The 19,353-nt window shown below is 33.6% G+C and overlaps 1 protein-coding gene across 2 annotated transcripts; it reads right to left on the bottom strand.

Annotated features, from left to right (window-relative positions):
• Window positions 1-1,878: 1,878 nt before the first annotated feature.
• On the bottom strand, window positions 1,879-7,684 carry LOC110673287 (uncharacterized). 2 transcript variants are annotated; one of them, XM_021836364.2, is made up of 5 exons: window positions 7,401-7,684; window positions 7,202-7,258; window positions 6,922-7,119; window positions 6,563-6,724; window positions 1,879-6,372 (listed from the first exon to the last, which is right to left on the bottom strand). In XM_021836364.2, exons 2-5 carry the CDS (start codon window positions 7,239-7,241, stop codon window positions 2,279-2,281), a joined length of 4,494 nt encoding a protein of 1,497 aa, XP_021692056.2. In that variant the 5' UTR covers window positions 7,242-7,258; window positions 7,401-7,684; the 3' UTR covers window positions 1,879-2,278. The 2 variants fall into 2 exon arrangements, with proteins under 2 accessions (XP_021692056.2, XP_058001100.1); XM_058145117.1 differs by having other exon boundaries at window positions 1,879-6,327.
• Between the last annotated feature and the right edge of the window lie 11,669 nt (window positions 7,685-19,353).

Here is a 19,353-nt window from a genome sequence, read left to right as displayed (position 1 = left end):
GAAAGAAGTGTACCTAAATTTTGCTTTGTCACCATTGAGGAATTTTGTCAAACAGCTATTGATCTAAACTCCGTGTCCCATACAAACCCATCAACATGCACCAATTAATTACTAAAGCTCAACCCCAAATTTTCTTTAAGATGAAAAAGAGCAAATGGATTCACCTTGTTGAGAATATTTGGAGACGAGCAGTGTTGGCATTTGATGGTTTTATGATGATGAAATGGAGAAGAGTGATTTTTGGTCAGAGGGTGGAAGATGTTGAGGTTAGGCTATGAAACTGGAGAAAAGAGTTTGGATGCAATTTAAAATTTTAGGAAAAGTTTAGAAGAGATGCTGCAGGAAACAAAACAAAAGGTATAAAAAAAATATCACCAGAAACCCTAAGTTAAACAGCAATAAATGAATGGAGATTGAAAGGAATATCAGTCACTAGTAACCAAGGCTAATTATTAGACATATCCGGATCTTTAAAAAATAGTGCTCATCTCTCACAGAAAAGTAACATTTCCTATAAATAAAGAAAGAGAGTAAGAGAGTGAATTCCACATGATTGTGAGAGATGGCTCATAGAAAACTTAACTCACCCAAACACCCAAAAACTCCCAGGGGTTTTGAACTCAACTCAACCCAACCCGATCAACACAATTCCACAACTGTGTTCCTATGGTTTCTCAATTTATCTCTCTCCTTATCTCTCCACCTTTTGCTTCGCAACTCATTAATGAAAATAAACTACAAATGCTTACTCACTCATCCAAATTTTAAACAATAAAAAATAATAATTAATTATAATAAATTGTAGAAATTATCTTAATTTAAATTATCCAATGACTAAAGAACATCATTGTCAAGGGATAAAAAGTTTAGATAATAAAATGTAATTTCTACGGATTAAAAAGCATAATCATTTATTTTTATTTATGTAATTTTAGAGTTTGATAGTTCAACATAGTAATATTTTCTTCTATTACATCTCATCCCTAATGCTCTTTAGGAGGAGTGACTAGTTGATCACTATCGAGCAATAAATGTAACTAGCCACTGACATAGTGAGTCTCTGCCCCTCTACTCCTTGTAGTGTCCCTTCCCTCTTGCCTACAAGTGATATGTGGACTGCCAATTCAATTGCATTGATTATGCTATATGAATAAAAGAAGTTGCCGTTCATGATATATTTATGTCCATTATTTATTATACTTGAGATATTTAATTATATACAATGCCTGTGATGTTTTAAATATATATAAACAGTGTTGATATACACTTCGAAAAATGGGTGATAAAGTTGAGTTATAATTTGCTATAGAAAAATGTTTGATTGGTTGAAAGGAAGTGTGCTTGGGGATGTCACTCAATTGCTACATGGCCCCTGCCAGGAAAAACCAACCTGTTGACTAGTAATTTCCAAAGCAGATCACCTTTCACATTGTTCACATCTTCCTCATGGATCAGATGCACACACAAGTTGTTTTCAGGCCGGCAGGGCCGTCCCCCCTCTCTCTCTCTCTCTCTCTCTCTCTCTCTCTCTCTATATATATATATATATATATATATATAATTATCGATTTCTACATTAAATTGAATGTCGGTCATTCTTTTCTATCAGGAAGATGGCGATTCCACCAAGTGAGATTCCAGTGCTTAATGCTGGAGATTAAAACTCAAATTAACCATGACAGCTCCTTTTAAAATCTTTTAAAGCATCAAAAAAAAAGTGAGATTTAAATTTTGCATTCAAATTATCTGTATTAGAAAGTTTTAAGTAACAAATTGCTTTCTATTTCAATTTTATTAAAAAAAAATGCTCTAATAATATAATATACTTCCCATTTGTTTCTATTGTCTTATTTCATAAAAACACAAAAAATCTTGAAATTTTTAAAATAAATCTCAATTCTCAAGTGACATTGTATTTTCAATGGAATAAACAAATGATACAATCAAAGGCAGCAAAAGCTGCCCATTTTTTACAATATATTCTGCAGAACTTCCAATATGTCTCCAGCAAACAACAAAATAAATTATACATCAAGAGATTCAACTAATAAGAAATTGCATCAAAATACAATGCAGGGCTGTAGAAGTTTAGAACAAGTATAGACAGGAAATAACATAAAGCAATTAATGACAGTTACAGAAGTTATACTCGCTCTTTCTTGGTTTCTCTCAAATATGCTAAACCAATCAACAGTCTACTTGGAATTGGAAAGGGAAGCCAACCGAAACAAATTCAAAATGCCAAACTGTAAAACTGGTAACTTAGATCTTAAGCTGTTTAATTAATCACAGTTGTGCAACACATGCAGTTTGTGAAGAGGGATGACCTGCGCTTGTGCTTCTCTTTATTTTTTGGAGGCGTTGACGAGATTTCTTTAGCAGAAGACGAGTTCCAAGAATCCTTGGTTGTCTTTTTTGCAGCACCGTGGTCCTCTTTTTTCTTTGGTATAACTACAACATGAGCCTCCTCATCTTCTTTCAGGAAGCCTAGGAATGGTTTTCTTGACTTCTCAGAATCACTTCTTTCCAGAGTAATCACTTTCTCTTCCATTGGCATTGCGTCATACTTGAATGATTCTTGACCATATTGAGCTTGTGGAAGTGAGTTCCGAAGGCTTACATCTGCCTGCCTTGATAAGTCTTCAACCGCATTCTTATCCTGATAAAGCAGTGGAGTCTGATCAGATTCTTCACTCCTTGCTTCTCTTCGGAGATCAAGATTGAAGCTTGGAGATTTCCGCATCTCTGCATGAATGTTCAAGTTATCAGGAATTGATTGAGTGCTGAACATTCCTGCAGTTTCCTGAGGCTCATAACCGCCCATTGCGAGGAGTGATGTTTCCACCTTTGCACATTGTTCACTTGACTGACTTGCTGAAGCTGATGATTCGGCTTGTGCGGCCTGTGCCACTCCCTCCAGAACTGTTGTGTTGTAATGTGGAGATACTTGTTGTGGTTTCTCCATTCCTAACTGCACAACAGAGGCTGTGCTTTCTACAGTTGAACTTGGAGATTTTTCCACCTCTGCTTGAATCAAGTTTTCAGGAATTGGTTCAGTGTTCACCCTCTCTGCGTTTTCTTGTGCCTCAATACCATCCCTTGCAAAGGCATATGTATCATTTTTTTCATGTTGCTCACTGGAATGATTTGCTGAAGCTGAAGATATAGTTTCTGTAACCATCTCAGGGCCTGCTGTGACATGGGGCAAAACTTCTTCCACAGGTTTCTCAACTGCAGAGACCAAGGAATGGAAGTTGGAAGATGCTGTAGCAATGAACTCACTGCTGCTCTCAGGTTTCGGTTCCAATGTTGACTCAGTGCTATCTTGGACATCCTCAGGTTTCTTAACAGTTTCCTGTTGTTGATGCTCAGATTGGAATAGAGATGCTGGAGTACACGACATATGCTCTTCTGCTGGTGCACATGGAGCTTCTGTTTTCTCCTTTGTCTCCACAATTTGCTTCTTTGCAGGGTCGTCTTCCTCGGCTTTGCAATCTACTGCTTCCTCTTCATTTTTTGTGACTGGCAACTCTGCTGCAACTGTTGCCAATTCAGGAAACATTATCTTTTCTTCATATGCCTCATCAGTTTTGTTAACTCCTGATTCCTCTTCATTTATTTTTCTATTTGCAAGGGATGACTTGCCCGCAATTATTCCAAGTTCATGAATCATCCCAATCTTTCCTTCAAATTCCTCACAATTTTCTTCAGGAGCCTCCTTCTGTTCGTCAGAATCCTCAACAACCTTCACCTCCTCAACTTGGCAGTTCCCATTGATAGCATCATCATTAGCAGTTAATGCCTCAGGCCTAAAATCTTCTGACTCCTCTTCATTGTTTTTGCCATTTGCAATGGATAACTTGGCTGCAGTTATTCCAAGTTCATGAACGATCACTTGCTTTCCTTCAGATCCATTACAATGTTCTTCAGAACACTCATTCTGGTTGTCAGATTCAACAAGAACCTTTGCCTCCTCAACTTGGCAGTTCCCATTGTTAGCAGCATCAGGTAGGCAATCTCCTGATTCCTCTTCATTGCTTTTGGTATTTGCAATGGATGAGATGGCTGCAAATATGCCAAGCTCATGTGCTATCTTTCCTTCAGAACCCTTGCAATTTTCTTCAGAAGCCTCATTCTGGTTGTCAGATTCCTCAACAACCTTCACTTCTTCAGTTTCGCAGTTTCCATTGCCAGCAGCATCATGAATGTTCAAGTTATCAGGAATTGATTGCGTGCTGAACATTCCTGCACTTTCCTGAGGCTCATAACCGCCCCTTGCGAGGACTGATGTTTCCACCTTTCCACATTGTTCACTTGACTGACTTGCTGAAGCTGATGATTCGGCTTGTGAGGCCTGCGCGACTCCCTCCAGAACTGTTGTGTTGTAATGTGGAGATTCTTGTTGTGGTTTCTCCATTCCTAACTGCACAACAGAGGCTGTGCTTTCTACAGTTGAACTTGGAGATTTTTCCACCTCTGCTTGAATCAAGTTTTCAGGAATTGGTTCAGTGTTCACCCTCTCTGCGTTTTCTTGTGCCTCAATACCATCCCTTGCAAAGGCATATGTTTCATTTTTTTCATGTTGCTCACTGGAATGATTTGCTGAAGCTGAAGATATAGTTTCTGTAACCATCTCAGGGCCTGCTGTGGCATGGGGCAAAACTTCTTCCACAGGTTTCTCAACGGCAGAGACCAAGGAATGGAAGTTGGAAGATGCTGTAGAAATGAACTCACTGCTGCTCTCAGGTTTCGGTTCCAATGTTGACTCAGTGCTATCTTGGACATCCTCAGATTTCTTAACAGTTTCCTGTTGTTGATGCTCAGATTGGAATAGAGATGCTGGAGTACACGACATATGCTCTTCTGCTGGTGCACATGGAGCTTCTGTTTTCTCCTTTGTCTCCACAATTTGCTTCTCTGCAGGTTCGTCTTCCTCGGCTTTGCAATCTACTGCTTCCTCTTCATTTTTTGTGACTGGCAATTCTGCTGCAACTGTTGCCAATTCAGGAAACATTATCTTTTCTTCATATGCCTCATCAGTTTTGTTAACTCCTGATTCCTCTTCATTTATTTTTCCATTTGCAAGGGATGACTTGCCCGCAATTATTCCAAGTTCATGAATCATCCCAATCTTTCCTTCAAATTCCTCAAAATTTTCTTCAGGAGCCTCCTTTTGTTCGTCAGAATCCTCAACAACCTTCACCTCCTCAACTTGGCAGTTCCCATTGATAGCATCATCATTAGCAGTTAATGCCTCACGCCTAAAATCTTCTGACTCCTCTTCATTGTTTTTGCCATTTGCAATGGATAACTTGGCTGCAGTTATTCCAAGTTCATGAACCATCACTTGCTTTCCTTCAGATCCATTACAATTTTCTTCAGAACACTCATTCTGGTTGTCAGATTCAACAAGAACCTTTGCCTCCTCAACTTGGCAGTTCCCATTGTTAGCAGCATCATGAGTAGTATATGCCTCAGGTAGGCAATCTCCTGATTCCTCTTCATTGCTTTTGGTATTTGCAATGGATGACTGGGCTGCAAATATGCCAAGCTCATGTGCTATCTTTCCTTCAGAACCCTTGCAATTTTCTTCAGAAGCCTCATTCTGGTTGTCAGATTCCTCAACAACCTTCACTTCTTCAGTTTCGCAGTTTCCATTGCCAGCAGCATAATGAGCAGTAATAAGAGAACCACCTATCTCAATGTTCTTGCAGTTAAGCCCTGTCAAAGAATCAGTTTGCGATGCATTTGCCTTGTTTTCTTCACTTGTCAATTCTTTTCCTATTAATTTAGTCTCGTGAGAGAAAACCATACATTTGTCTTCAGGTGGGGAGACTTCTAAATGGGAGTTTAGTGAATCAGCCACCAAATTGGCTTCTAGTTTTGACTCCAAGGAAAGAATACCATTACAATTCTTCTTACTGGCTAATTCGCCATCATATTTCTCTCCAACGTCACATAGAAGATCTGACGAAACCATTATAGTTTTGCCAAAAATATTCCCATCCTCATTTCCAACATCTTCAAATTCATATTTGCCGGGCTTCTCATTTTCCTGAGATGCCATTTCTTTCACTAGCAACTCATTCCTTTTTCTCTCCACATCTACATTAGTACCAGAAACAATAGTTCCTTCCAGGTTGTCAGATATGTGTGTATCTAACTGGTGACCAGTCTCTTTGCTATTGTATGCAGTACTTGATCCTAGGACATCAGCAATTCCTCTCAGTGAATCATTTCTATCTTCTTGTTGATGAGCATCAACTTTTGTATATTCATGTTGATCAGAATTTGGTTCCGCAGAATCTTCAGATTCCATATCACCTGCTGAGGATATTGCAACAGAAATTGGTTTTGGAATATTCTCTGTCTCTGTTCATAGGAAACCAAAATAAAAAAGATCTTAAAGTTGGCTTTACTATGTTTACAACGCCTACTGTAAATATATGTTACTTCTGCTTCTTGCTATGGACAATTCTATTTAAGCAACTGTAAAAGTGAAATACAGATGTACTAAGCTGAATAAGAATGAGTTTTAGTCAATTTAATTGATTATGCTTACCTTTCTTGAAGGAACTCTGCTTCTCAATCTGATTATTGCTTATTTCCAAAACATTCTCCGACAATGTTGGGTTCTTGTGATCTTCCAATTCCATCGGCAAAGAGACTGCACGTTGAATATCTCTATCGTTGCCACCTTCTTCATTTGATTTCTTTTCAGCTTCTGCAGATTCAACAGAAGGATTAACTTCAGTCTCTTCTTGACCGACAAAAGCAGAAAAGCCTCGGTTAAATATAGATACATCTATCAACCAACAGATTTCAAATATTCAATTCAGCTCAAGCAAAGCCTTACTGCCAACAGTCAACATGTGTATACACACATTAAACTTGTATGTACTATATTGAGAAACTGCAAACCTGTTCCATCGGATATCTGGTTATCAACAGGAGGTTCTCCTGCTTCCGTTGGATCATCAGAGGCTAACCCTGTCTCTTTCCGATTATAATCTTTACTTCCAGTTGTCGGAACCGCATAATTTTCTCCTTTTACTTCACCATTATGAAAAGGTTCTTCCAAAGATTTCCCCTGAGCTCCAGGGGTTGTGTTATCCTCTTCTGGATTGGTACATTAGCATCAGAAAACAGATAAGCATTCATGTTGTTGAAGTACAAGGCTAAGCAAAGAAAAAAGTCATACCTCGCAATCCAGATGTGTTGTTGTTGCCCATCTCTCCCATGTTCAATTTGCCAAATCCTGCAATATAAATTAAATGCAGATGTAAAGATCAGAACTCGCAATCGTCAACTGTGATGGCAAGTCTTTTATTGGCGGTATATGAATTAAAGGGAGTTGAGTTCAAATTAAAAATCTACAAGTCTGAAAATTAATTACATACCATGTTGACGATGATGATGATTATTTTCACATGCCTTTAGCTATAGCAATATGAGTACAGCTTGATCTCTGTGAGACTTCCAGAGTAGTATTACTCAAAGAAAATGGCTCTGTGAGACTTCCAGAGTGGTATTACTCAAATAAAGTGGCTAACTTCACTTACATTGCTTAAAGCACAAGCCTCAATTTGGGTCACATGTCAACCAAACTGATACATCACCTAAAAGCAGTGGCACATTTAATCCTTCTCTTCTATTATTACTTATTTAGCTACCATCGATACTTGACTAGAAACCCGACAACACTGGAGATAAATCTAAGTGTCGTTGAGCTAAAACTCATTAGTATCTTTTCTTTTTCCGTGACATTAACATTCTATGTATCAGAAATTCTATGGTCTACAGGTGACATGGCTAACTAATTAAAGTGCAATGTCGGCAACTCAAAGTGTGCTCTTGTGTAGCCCATCAGTGGCCTGCTCTCATGATTACTCTGAATTCTTGAGTATTATCTAGGGTCAGCCCAACAGCCTTTCCAGTAAGCTAATTACTTATGTGCCGCCGCAACTCTTATGCAGTACTTAAGATTTTGTGGTGTGAACTCCGTTAAACCCTGAAGGCTGAAGGGTATATGGTGCCTCGGGTTGATAAATTTTGTAGTGACACCTTTTAGTCCCAAAAAACATGTTGGAGCCCTGTTGCTTTTTTCCAAGTTAAAATTAGTTGGTTGGTTGATGAAAATCTTAAGTTTTCAGGTGATCTTGAGCTAGCATGCGTGGAAAATCATGGAAAAAGTTTCCTTCTATCATTAATTACCTCCATAAATTAGACGTGAGCGTTCAGATTCCCCATATAAAATTATCAAGGAAAGCCCCACATGACTGGCCCAAATGTTACAGGGTCATAGAAAGAATCCAATATAGAATTTGGCTAATTATGATTTAGTCCACTTTCAACTCAGAAGATCTCCATTATCCGATCATTATGTTTCTAATCAACGTTTTAAATCAATGGTTTTGCCTGAGGCCACATGTAATGACTTGAGGGCTGTATGCAGAAGCAGACTGCTAGAAATTCTTTCTCCAGTATGGGGTATAGAATATAAATACAGAATAATGGGCGTCTGTTAAGGCTGTGAACAGGTGGGTCTGGCATTCAAGATTTCCTGGTCCTAAAGTTTATTCTACTTTGAGGGTGGGCAGGGGCACGGATTTGTTTAAGGCGAACCACATTATTACTGTGTGTATTTCTTTGGAAAACTCAACCTTTGCGCAAGGTCAAAAGTTGGCAATTTGGACCCTCTTCTTTCTTTTTATAATTTGATTGAGAGGAATATGCAAAAAAGCTGGTGGAAATCCACCATAAAACTTTCCTTTTCTTCTTTTAACGAAAATATTTAGCCGCTGAAATGATGATGCCACATTCTTTCCATCTGGATTAGTGCCTTTCCTACCAATTTATCTGGTGATGTTTGATGGATTAATCAATGAATACACTAGATTAATTATGAGTTTATCACTAAAAATTGGAATTTAAAGCCATTAGACTAGTTCGTTCAATAAGAGTTCAAATCCATTCACACCCCGAGCCCCTTCCGTCTGAAAATTTTAAAAAGATAATGGAAGAGACCCGATGATGGGCTACAAATTGGAACTAAGCATAAGATGGAACCCAACCTGGTAGTAATCAAGACCAAATGCTCATTTCTTGGGCTAAATGGAGAAGGCACTCGTCATTTCGCTAAATCATTTTTTTTTTTTTTAGTGTTTTCAAGTTATTCTCTGAGAAGGAAAAATTATTCAATAATCTCGACTTCTCGTTAAATATACCATTATTGATAATTATATAGAATTCATTTTTCTTATTTTATAAAGACTCACCTTTTTATAAGTGAATAAGTGAAAAAACTTTACATTGTATTTTACAATTTCTTTATGAAAGAACATGAATTATTATAAAATTTAATGAATTTCTTGCTTATTCATTTGCTTTATTCTTTTTCCACATTCATGAGAGAAATTTCCTAAGGAATAATATGAATATATTTTCCTTTGAAGTTGAGCTAAGCATGTGATTCCAATCTTATCGTTTGGTGAATATCATGATTATTCCAACTATGTATTGACGTTTTACCAAAAAGGAGATCATCGATTACTGTTTAAACTTGACAAACCTTATCATCCTATTTTATTTCTTTTAAATTTCATTAAATCTATTAAGCTAAGCCCTCCTTAAGAATGGTTTATGTGGCATATTTAAGGGAGTTTAACTTGCTAAATGCTTTTTTTTTTTCTATGTAGCCATTAATGTTTAAAAAAAAATCCAAATATTTTTATTGAAATTAATAATTTTATAAATGTTTTAATATAATTTTTTAAAATGGAGGGATAACAACAACTAATCTGAAATTTTATTTCACATTTGATTGGTGAAATATATTTAAAAAATAATAAAATAATTAAAGTATTTGATAAAATTAAATTATAAAAGTATTTTTATTTATTTTTTAAAATAAAAGAAACAAAAATATTAATAACAAAAGTTAAAATTTAAAAATGAAATTAAATAATAATCAATCCAACTTTGTGGGGATTAAGATCCTCGTAAACGTTGAACATAGATGACCAATGCCTAACATGCCATCTCTCCCTCCTTAATTTCGTGTTCCATGCAAATCGAAGCGTCACATGGTTGCCATTAGACTAGTGTTGTAGTGGCGAAGTAATTAGTACACGTCCCATCCTACGCAAAAGTGTTGTAGTGGCGAAGTAATTTGTCATTGATCCATTTTCAATGCTTATTAGCGATGAGTGTTTATTAGATAAATAAATCTGTCATTAGTTTCAAAATTAGTGACGAAGTTATTGATTGCACATACATTAGTTAGTAGTGAATTAACGATAAATTTATCGTTAATCTATTGCTAAGTTATATTATTAACTTTAAATTTGGCAACTAATTCATAAAATGACTGCTAAAAGTGTTAATGTTTTTTTTTTTAATTAATAAATTATTATTTTCTATAAACAACTAAATTTTATTAATAAAATAAAAGTTAGAAAAAATTTATAACATGATCTGCTGACTAAATTTGGCTAAGAGGCCAATCTAAATACACATAAACTCAAAATCCAAAAAAGCAAATCAAAAGGACCCAATAATAACTGTAGGGATGCTCTCGTGATTCTGGCTCCATTTAGTTTTAGACAAATTTGAGGGCAGTCTATATTTAATCTATATAATCTATATTTATATTTATATAAATATAATAGAACTGATGTCTAAAATAAGTTTATGTCTTATTGTCATGTAATTTTTTAATATTAATGCCACTTAGCATAATAGGAGAGTCACATTAAGAATTTTTCCTTTTTTCTTTATTTTCTTAGACTTTTTATTTATTTCATTCATTAAAAAATTTATGACAATAGTTATAATTTAATTAATACTAAAAATATCGAGTTATAATTATAAATTATATAAATCAAATGTCACACATCAAAAATTAAATTAGGCATCTCCTAATATAAATAGAATATACAATGTAAAATTAAAATTTTTTCTCAAACCTAAATAGTATAAAAAAAATGATGAATAATTTGTACAAATATCACTAAAGTAATCTTCATCTTATAAAAATTTATTTATATATATTTAATTGACATCTTATTTTTATTCTTTATTTTCATTTTCAATTGATATATATATTTATTTTCTTTATGTTTTGATGGTTGCTTTTATAAATATTTCTTAAAACATTTTCAATAAATTAAACATAAATATAGGAAACACTATATAGCCATAATATATCAATAATTAATGATAATACCTGCACAATGTACAGCCAAAAGCCTAGCTGTCAAAATAAAATCAATGAAAAAGTATCATTAAGTTTGTCCACAATTATGTGGAACTGATTACCAATTCAGATTGATTTCAATTTCGATTAAATTTTAGGTTCAATTCAATTTGATTTAAGCTAATTCAGCAGTTGAATTTTTTATTTTAAAAAAAAGAGAGAAAATAATAATTTGAATCTGATCAGATTTAACTCGATTCTAGTCTGATTCAAAAAAAAAAAATGATTCTTCTATTTGAACATGTAGAACTTTGGTTCAATTCTAATATGGATTAAATTTGTTTGATTTTGGTATGATTCCAAATTTGAATTAGATTATGGCTATTTCTACAGTTATGCAGTGGATCAAGGCTCTGTTTGGAATTATATTTGAGACATTAAAATGATGTTTTAAAAAGGTCTATTGAATAGAAAATGGCAAACATTTTTGCCAAATGTTGTAATTTTTGGATAAATATAATTTTGAAGAAAAAAATGTTTATGTTAAAATTATTTTATTGTAGATAATAAAATGAACCTAAATAATGGTTTAACACCCTGAAATCTATATTTTGCTATTACAGATTTTGAGATTTTGTTATGATTGCTTGCAATTTCAAGACATGTTGTCGAAAATTAGAACATATGAATATAATTATCGATTGGCAAAAATATTTAATTTTTCTGTCCAATTAATTTTTTTAAAAATACTATTTTAAATGTTATGAAAAAATTATTGAATTATTTTGAAACTGCTATAACTAAAACAAATCAAATTTAACTTTAAACTAAGCTTTACTCTATAATAACTATTTCAGTAGCAGCTGCTTTTAACTTGAGGCAAATATTTTTCATGTTTACTGGAATGTTAAAAACAAGGCATGGACTCATTAGGTGGATATTGGCTCTAATCAGCCTGAATAAATAACAAATGGATATAATTTTCCAAGAAGGGGCTGAAATGCAGAAGCAATTTCCTTACCAAGTTGCCAACAATTCAACTCTTCTCCCTTTTTAAATCATGAGCTTCAACTGCAAAACATCCGGGATCAACGATTATGAGAACTCATCCAGCGAAGTGAAACCTCAATCTCATCGCACTCAAGTCATTACCTGATCTGTCCATATAAGCTTCTTTTCCATTAATAATCTTTCCGACTCCTTATAGTATTGTCTCCTTGTTCAAAGTCCTTGCCTAGTTTCCCCTCTGCAGCTTTGTTATACTCAATATTAATGCAAGCGGTAACTATTTCAAATCAAGCAAGTACAATTGAGCTTGCAAAAAGGAAAAATAATGACCAGTTTTGAAAATATGATGGGGTCTCTAGTATTGCATCTGCTATTAAAACGGACATAGAAGCAAGCATCAATGGCAGCCCTCAGGGCGTTGCTCACCGACGATTCCAATGAAGTATAAGAAATCGCCAACAAAGAGCTTCTTCAACTTTGTGGTGGAATCTTTTACAGATCTTACCATTGCCATTCTTTTAGGCTGTGTAGCTCTTTTTTTTGGTTTTGGAATCAAAGAGCAAGTTCTAAAGGAAGGTTGGTATGGTGGTGGAAGCATTGTTGTTGCTGTGTTTCTTGTCATCATTGTCTCTGTTAGCTGTAAGCAATTGCATGCATAATAGACAATTTAAGAAGTTATCCAAAGTCAGCAACTATGTCCTAATTGACTCTTTGATTCCAAACCCTAGAGAAAGAACTGACTTTTGATAATTTATCCAAAGTCAGCAACAATCAAAGAATCAAAGCTATCTCTTGGGTTTGGAATCAAAGAATCAAATTGGATATTGTTGCTGACTTTAAATAACTTATCAAATTGTCTATTTTACCTGTAATTGCATACAACAGATGTGATACACTTTACCTATCTACAGTGTAGTCGAGTAAAGCGTGTCACATTCGGTGCCGGAGCACCCTATCTTATCATGTCTTGTTCATTATAATTTTAAGCTTCAAAGAAAATATGTGGTAAATTTTTTTTTATCACAAATTATTTCTATGGAAACTCGGGCAGAGCCTCTTCTGTTTTATTAGCATCTGGCGGGTTCCACTATTCACCTGTTGAAAATAATTTCATATCTATCTCACATTTACATATACATCATGTATTCATATATTTTGCTCATATCCATTTCAAGTAAATATACTTCATTCCATTCATATGAAATTCATCTACAATAATTTACAATAGCAAAATTGAATTACATATCTCAAAAAGATTTACGTCATTAACTTATATACAATAAACAAAATGCAAAACTAAATATACATGGGCCCTACCAAAACTACTCTGCTGAGGTGACTAGCAGACACTGTCAGATCTGATCAAATCTCTATCAGGGCACTACTGCTGCGGCTGCTGCTGTGGCTGTGCTTGATCTCCAGTACCTACGCGATGGAAAACCAACGCACTAACGAATTGCTTAATGATGCATAACTTTAAAGAAAAGCAATTAAATAAGTAAAATAATAATTATAGGCAAATTTCATAAATTCTAAGTCTTTACAAATTTATTTGACTTTGGGGTCCATTTATTTATCAAGAGTGATGCATAACTTTAAAGAAAAGCAATTAAATAAGTAAAATAATAATTATAGGCAAATTTCATAAATTCTAAGTCTTTACAAATTTATTTGACTTTGGGGTCAATTTATTTATCAGGATCTTATCTGTACATTTATTTCATTTTCAGTATCTTTAAAATCATATCAGTGCCCAAGTAACCTATAACAAACTATAAAGCCTAGATACACGAGAGTATACTGGTTAGACAATCATATGTCTACCTTGTATACAACTGTCATGTCAGGCACAAGGCCAGTGGGCAGACTTCCAAAGCCAGAAATGAAATTAGACTTAATGGCCAACGGGCAGGTATATAGCCTGTAGAACAATTACATTAGACATATTTTGTCGATTAATGATTATTCATGTAGGCAGTACTGCTATCTGTAGCCTCTAATTGGTATACCAATCGATCCAAACTATATATATAAGCTTAGGTTTACTTTGGGCAATTAAGCATTATCAATTACTTATTAGAGATTTCATGTCAAGTTGTAGTGGGAAAGTGGGTCCCACATCCCTATTTCATGTAATTCAGTGTTTAGCAATATATTAGGGTTAAAACCCTGCCATAAAATAGTTTATCTTATGAACATTTCTTTAGGTTCAGTTTTAATGTCTTAACTTTACCTATCAATTTGATTACCTTATGGCCACTGTTTGGCCATACTTCATTCATGGAAGTTGTTCCTCTATGTCTTATCTTATTTTCCCTTTTTGAATAATGTCATTTGGATTTCTGAAACTCAAGTTATGGTCAAATAATCATAACTGGTTCATTTTCTAATTTTGACTCTTTAACAAGGCAGGTTTTGAAGTTATATTTTACCAATTTAATTGGACATGTTGTAGCCACATTTAGGCCTAGTTTTCTTCATAGAGTTTATTGTCCTATGTCTTATAGTCACTTAGAATTTTGGATTGCGATTTTTCAAGTTTTTTAGAATTACTTATAGCCAAATCACTGGACTGGACTCAAGTACCCTGTGCCAACAGGATCCCAGTTCAGGTCAGTGGCTTTGACTCAACTTTTGGGATTCTTACATTTATAATTTGAGGAAAATGTCTAAAATAAAGTTGGAGCTCTATTTCCTAGGTTTCCAGGACAATATGGCTAATCCCAATTGGAGTTTCCTGATGAAAGTTATGACTAGAAGACTGTTCTAGAGTCAAATGATCACTTAGATAATTTCCAGAACTTGCATACTAACTTGACCTAGCCAATTGATCTAATTCCCTTGATTCCTGGGTTTTGGTCATAATACCGATATTGTAGATTGATGTCTTATGAACATTTTGCCACTAGTTTCATTGCATTTGGATTTCTGTAGACTAAGCTATGGCCTCTTTGCCAAAACTAGTCAAGTAAGCCTATGTCTAGCATTTTCTGGGTAATATGATTCTGGGCAGTTTTGTGACTTAACTTGGGCTAACAATTTGAATTGGTTTAAGGCATTTCTAGGCTCTGTGGTCTTCATGAAAGTTGTAGTTCTATATCTAAGCTTTCCAATGGTATAAAATTCAGGTTATTTGGACCTGTCTATAGGGAGTTATGGCCAAATGAATTTGTACTGTTCATTTGGTCATTTTTCTAGATTCATCATTTGGTCATCCGAATTAGGACAACAATTTAGTTAAGTTCTGGACAAAATTTAGGCATGATTTCTTCATAAAAAATGGAGCATTTTAGGTCTAGTTTCATCTCCAATTGGCCTTATACCAATTGAAGCAACAAAAATTCAGTCATGGCTCAAAATATACACTGGATTTTTTAAGTCTCAACCTGCATGGAAAAGTACACTTTCAAATTTCATTTTCTCTAACTCCCAAACTACAAATTGGCATTCATGGCACTTCTAATATCATCAATTCATCTCAACACAATGAAATTCCAGCAATAACACAAAGTCTCCAATAGTTAAACCAAAACCCTAACTCCAATTTGTCAACCATAACATACACATGCAATCAATTTCTCACACATATAACTTCATATACATATCTATTAACATCATCAAACACCATTTACATGCAAGAAAACATTAAACTCCTATATTTTCAAAGCTGCCGAAATCTAGGGTTCTAAATCACTAATCATTTTTTTCCAATTTCATGTCAAACACACTCATTTCAACCTCAATTCAAGGTTTAACAAGGAAAGGAGAAGAAAACTTGCACTAACCTTTAATGGCAGCTTCTCAAACTTATAAAAAAACTTCAAAATTTCTTTTTTCCCTCGTTGCCTATAAACTTCCCAAGGTGTGGGGATGAATTTTAATGAAGGGACTTTGAGTTTTATGTTGAGAATTGGAAGGGATGTTAAGCTTGGAAGATGAACATTCATGGAGGAAAGAATGAGAGATGGTTTGGCCAAGGTGAGGAGGAAATGAGGAAGATGATGTTTTGAGTGGTTGAGTTTGTCATCTTGTGTCTATTTATACCCCACTACAATTTTTAATTATTGATTATTATAACTAAAGTTCCAACATTTCTAATAATTCCCCTTATGTTTCCTTTAATTACATTGCATATAATTTTATGTTTTTCATGAAATTTTCAAAATTTAAATATCACTCATTTTAATGAATATTTAGGTCAAAAAGTCGATTATAGGTGTCAAATGACCAAAATGGGTTGAAAGCTTATGTATTTATTGGTGCGCCACTGGTTTTAATCATTTGCCTAGATGTTGAAAGTTTAATTTTCTCCATTTAATTATAAATTCTTTGCTCCATTCAATGGGTTTGTTCTTCGTTGGTAAAAAAAAAAATAAATAAAAAAAATCCTGTCACATTCAAAGTTTTGATGGAGACTATTATTAGTAAATTGAGTTAAACAACTACATCTAAGTTTCCTTGCAAGTTAGGAAAAGGAAATACAAAAACTTTATTTATTTAAGTGTAATACATGATGTCACTGATGAAACGTCATGTAGTGAACTTGTTTTACAAGTTCAACGGTGTTGCACTGTGGACTGCTATACAAAAATATCTATTTACTTTTATTGAACTTTCAAATTGAGTAAGATTTTGGTTTGATTTCGAGTTGGAATGGGTTTCGATTCATGGTCAGGGAAATTTTAACTGAATCGAGGTGGATCGATTCCCCACAATTTCGGTCTCTCGTGATTCTAGTTCCATTTAGTTTTAGACAAATTTGAGGGCAGTCTATATTTAATCTATATAATCTATATTTATATTTATATATATATAATAAAACTGAAGTCTAAAATAAGTTTATGTCATAATATTGTCATGTAATTTTTTAATATTAATGCCACTTGGCATAATAGGAGAGTCACATTAAGAATTTTTCTTTTTTTCTTAATTTTCTTAGACTTTTTATTTATCTCGTTCATTTAAAAAATTTATGACAACAATTATAATTTAATTAATACTAAAAAAATTGAGTTATAATTATAAATTATATAAACCAAATGTCATGCATCAAAAATTAAATTAAGCATCTCCTAATGCAAATAGAAGATACAACGTATAATTAAAATTTTTTCTCAAACCTAAATAGTATTTTAGTAACCAAGGCATTAGAAAAAAAAAAAGAACAATTTGTACAAATATCATTAAAGTAATCTTCTTATTATAAGAATTTATTTATATATATTTTATTGACATCTTATTTTAATTCTTAATTTTTATTTTCAATTGATATATATTTATTTTCTTTATATTTTGATGGTTGCTTTTATAAATATTTCTTAAAACATTTTCAATAAATTAAACATAAATATAGGAAACACTATATAGCCATAATATATCAATAATTAATGATAATACCCGCACAATGTGCAGCCAAAAGCCTAGCTGTCAAAATAAAATCAATGAAAAAGTATCATTAAGTTTGTCCACAATTATGTGGAACTGATTATCAATTCAGATTGATTTCAATTTCGATTAAATTTTAGGTTCAATTTAATTTGATTTAAGCTAATTCAACAGTTGAATTTTTTATTTAAAAAAAAGGAAGAAAATAATAATTTGAATCTAATCAGATTTAACTCGATTCTGGTCTGATTCAAAAAAAAAAAAGGTTCTTCTAGTTGAACACGTAGAACTTTGGTTCAATTCTAATATGGATTAAATTTGTTTGATCTTAGTGTGATTTCAAATTTGAATTAGATTATGGCTATTTCTACAGTTATGCAGTGGATTAAGGCTCTGTTTGGAATTATATTTGAGACATTAAAATGATGTTTTAAAAAGGTCTATTGAATAGAAAATGGCAAACATTTTTGCCAAACGTTGTAATTTTTGGATCAAATATAATTTTGAAGAAAAAAATATTTATGTTAAAAGTATTTTATTGTAGATAATAAAATGAACCTAAATAACAATTTAACACCCAGAAATCTACATTTTGCTACTACAGATTTTGAGATTTTGTTATGATTGCTTATAATTTTAAGATATGTTGTCGAAAATTAGAACATATGAATATAATTATCGATTAGTAAAAATATTTAATTTTTTTGTTTAATTAATTTTTTTAAAAATATTATTTTAAATGCTATGAAAAAATTATTGAATTATTTTGAAACTGCTATAACTAAAACAAATCAAATTTAACTTTAAACTAAGCTTTACTCTATAATAACTAGAATATTTCAATAGTAGCTGCTTTTAACTTGAGGCAAATATTTTTCATGTTTACTGGAATGTTAAAAACAAGGCATGGAATCATTAGGTGGATATTGGCTCTAATCAGCCTGAATAAATAACAAATGGATATAATTTTCCAGGAAGGGGCTGAAATGCAGAAGCAATTTTCTTACCAAGTTGCCAACAATTCAACTCTTCTCCCTTTTTAAATCATGAGCTTCAACTGCAAAACACCCGGGATCAACGATTATGAGAACTCATCCAGCGAAGTGAAACCTCAGTCTCATCGCACTCAAGCCATTACCTGATCTGTCCATATAAGCTTCTTTTCCATTAATAATCTTTTCGACTCCTTATAGTATTGTCTCCTTGTTCAAAGTCCTTGCCTAGTTTCCCCTCTGCATCTTTTGTTATACTCAATATTAATGTAGGCAGCAACTGCTTCAAATCAAGCAAGTACAATTGAGCTTGCAAAAAGGAAAAATCTTGACCAATTTCGAAAATATGGTGGGGTCTCTGGTATTGCATCTGCTATTGAAATGAACATAGAAGCAGGCATCAATGGCAGCCCTCAGGGCGTTGCTCACTGACGATTCCAACGAAGTATAAGAAACCACCAACAAAGAGCTTCTTCTACTTTGTGGTGGAATCTTTTACGGATCTTACCATTGCCATTCTTTTAGGCTGTGCAGCTCTTTCTTTTGGTTTTGGAATCAAAGAGCAAGTTCTAAAGGAAAGTTGGTATGATGGTGGAAGCATTGTTGTTGCTGTGTTTCTTGTCATCGTTGTCTCTGCTAGCTGTAAACAATTGCAGGCATAATAGACAATTTAAGAAGTTATCCAAAGTCGGCAACTATATCCTAATTGACTCTTTGATTCCAAACCCTAGAGAAAGAACTGACTTTTGATAATTTATCCAAAGTCAGCAA

Source organism: Hevea brasiliensis, chromosome 4 (genome assembly GCF_030052815.1).
Source record: "Hevea brasiliensis isolate MT/VB/25A 57/8 chromosome 4, ASM3005281v1, whole genome shotgun sequence".
In the NCBI taxonomy this organism is placed as follows: Eukaryota; Viridiplantae; Streptophyta; class Magnoliopsida; order Malpighiales; family Euphorbiaceae; genus Hevea; species Hevea brasiliensis.
The sequence above is the reverse complement of the archived record's forward strand: the minus strand, read 5'-3'. Positions and strand labels throughout refer to the sequence as shown.

What these genes read in the sequence shown, in the direction of transcription:
- LOC110673287 (XM_021836364.2), bottom strand. Translation starts at nt 7,241, where the DNA reads ATGGGAGAGATGGGCAACAACAACACATCTGGATTGCGAG. An exon ending in CAACACATCTGGATTGCGAG is followed by an intron (nt 7,120 to 7,201) that starts GTATGACTTTTT and finishes GTACCAATCCAG; the next exon opens with AAGAGGATAACACAACCCCT. An exon ending in CCAGATATCCGATGGAACAG is followed by an intron (nt 6,725 to 6,921) that starts GTTTGCAGTTTC and finishes TTGAATCTGCAG; the next exon opens with AAGCTGAAAAGAAATCAAAT.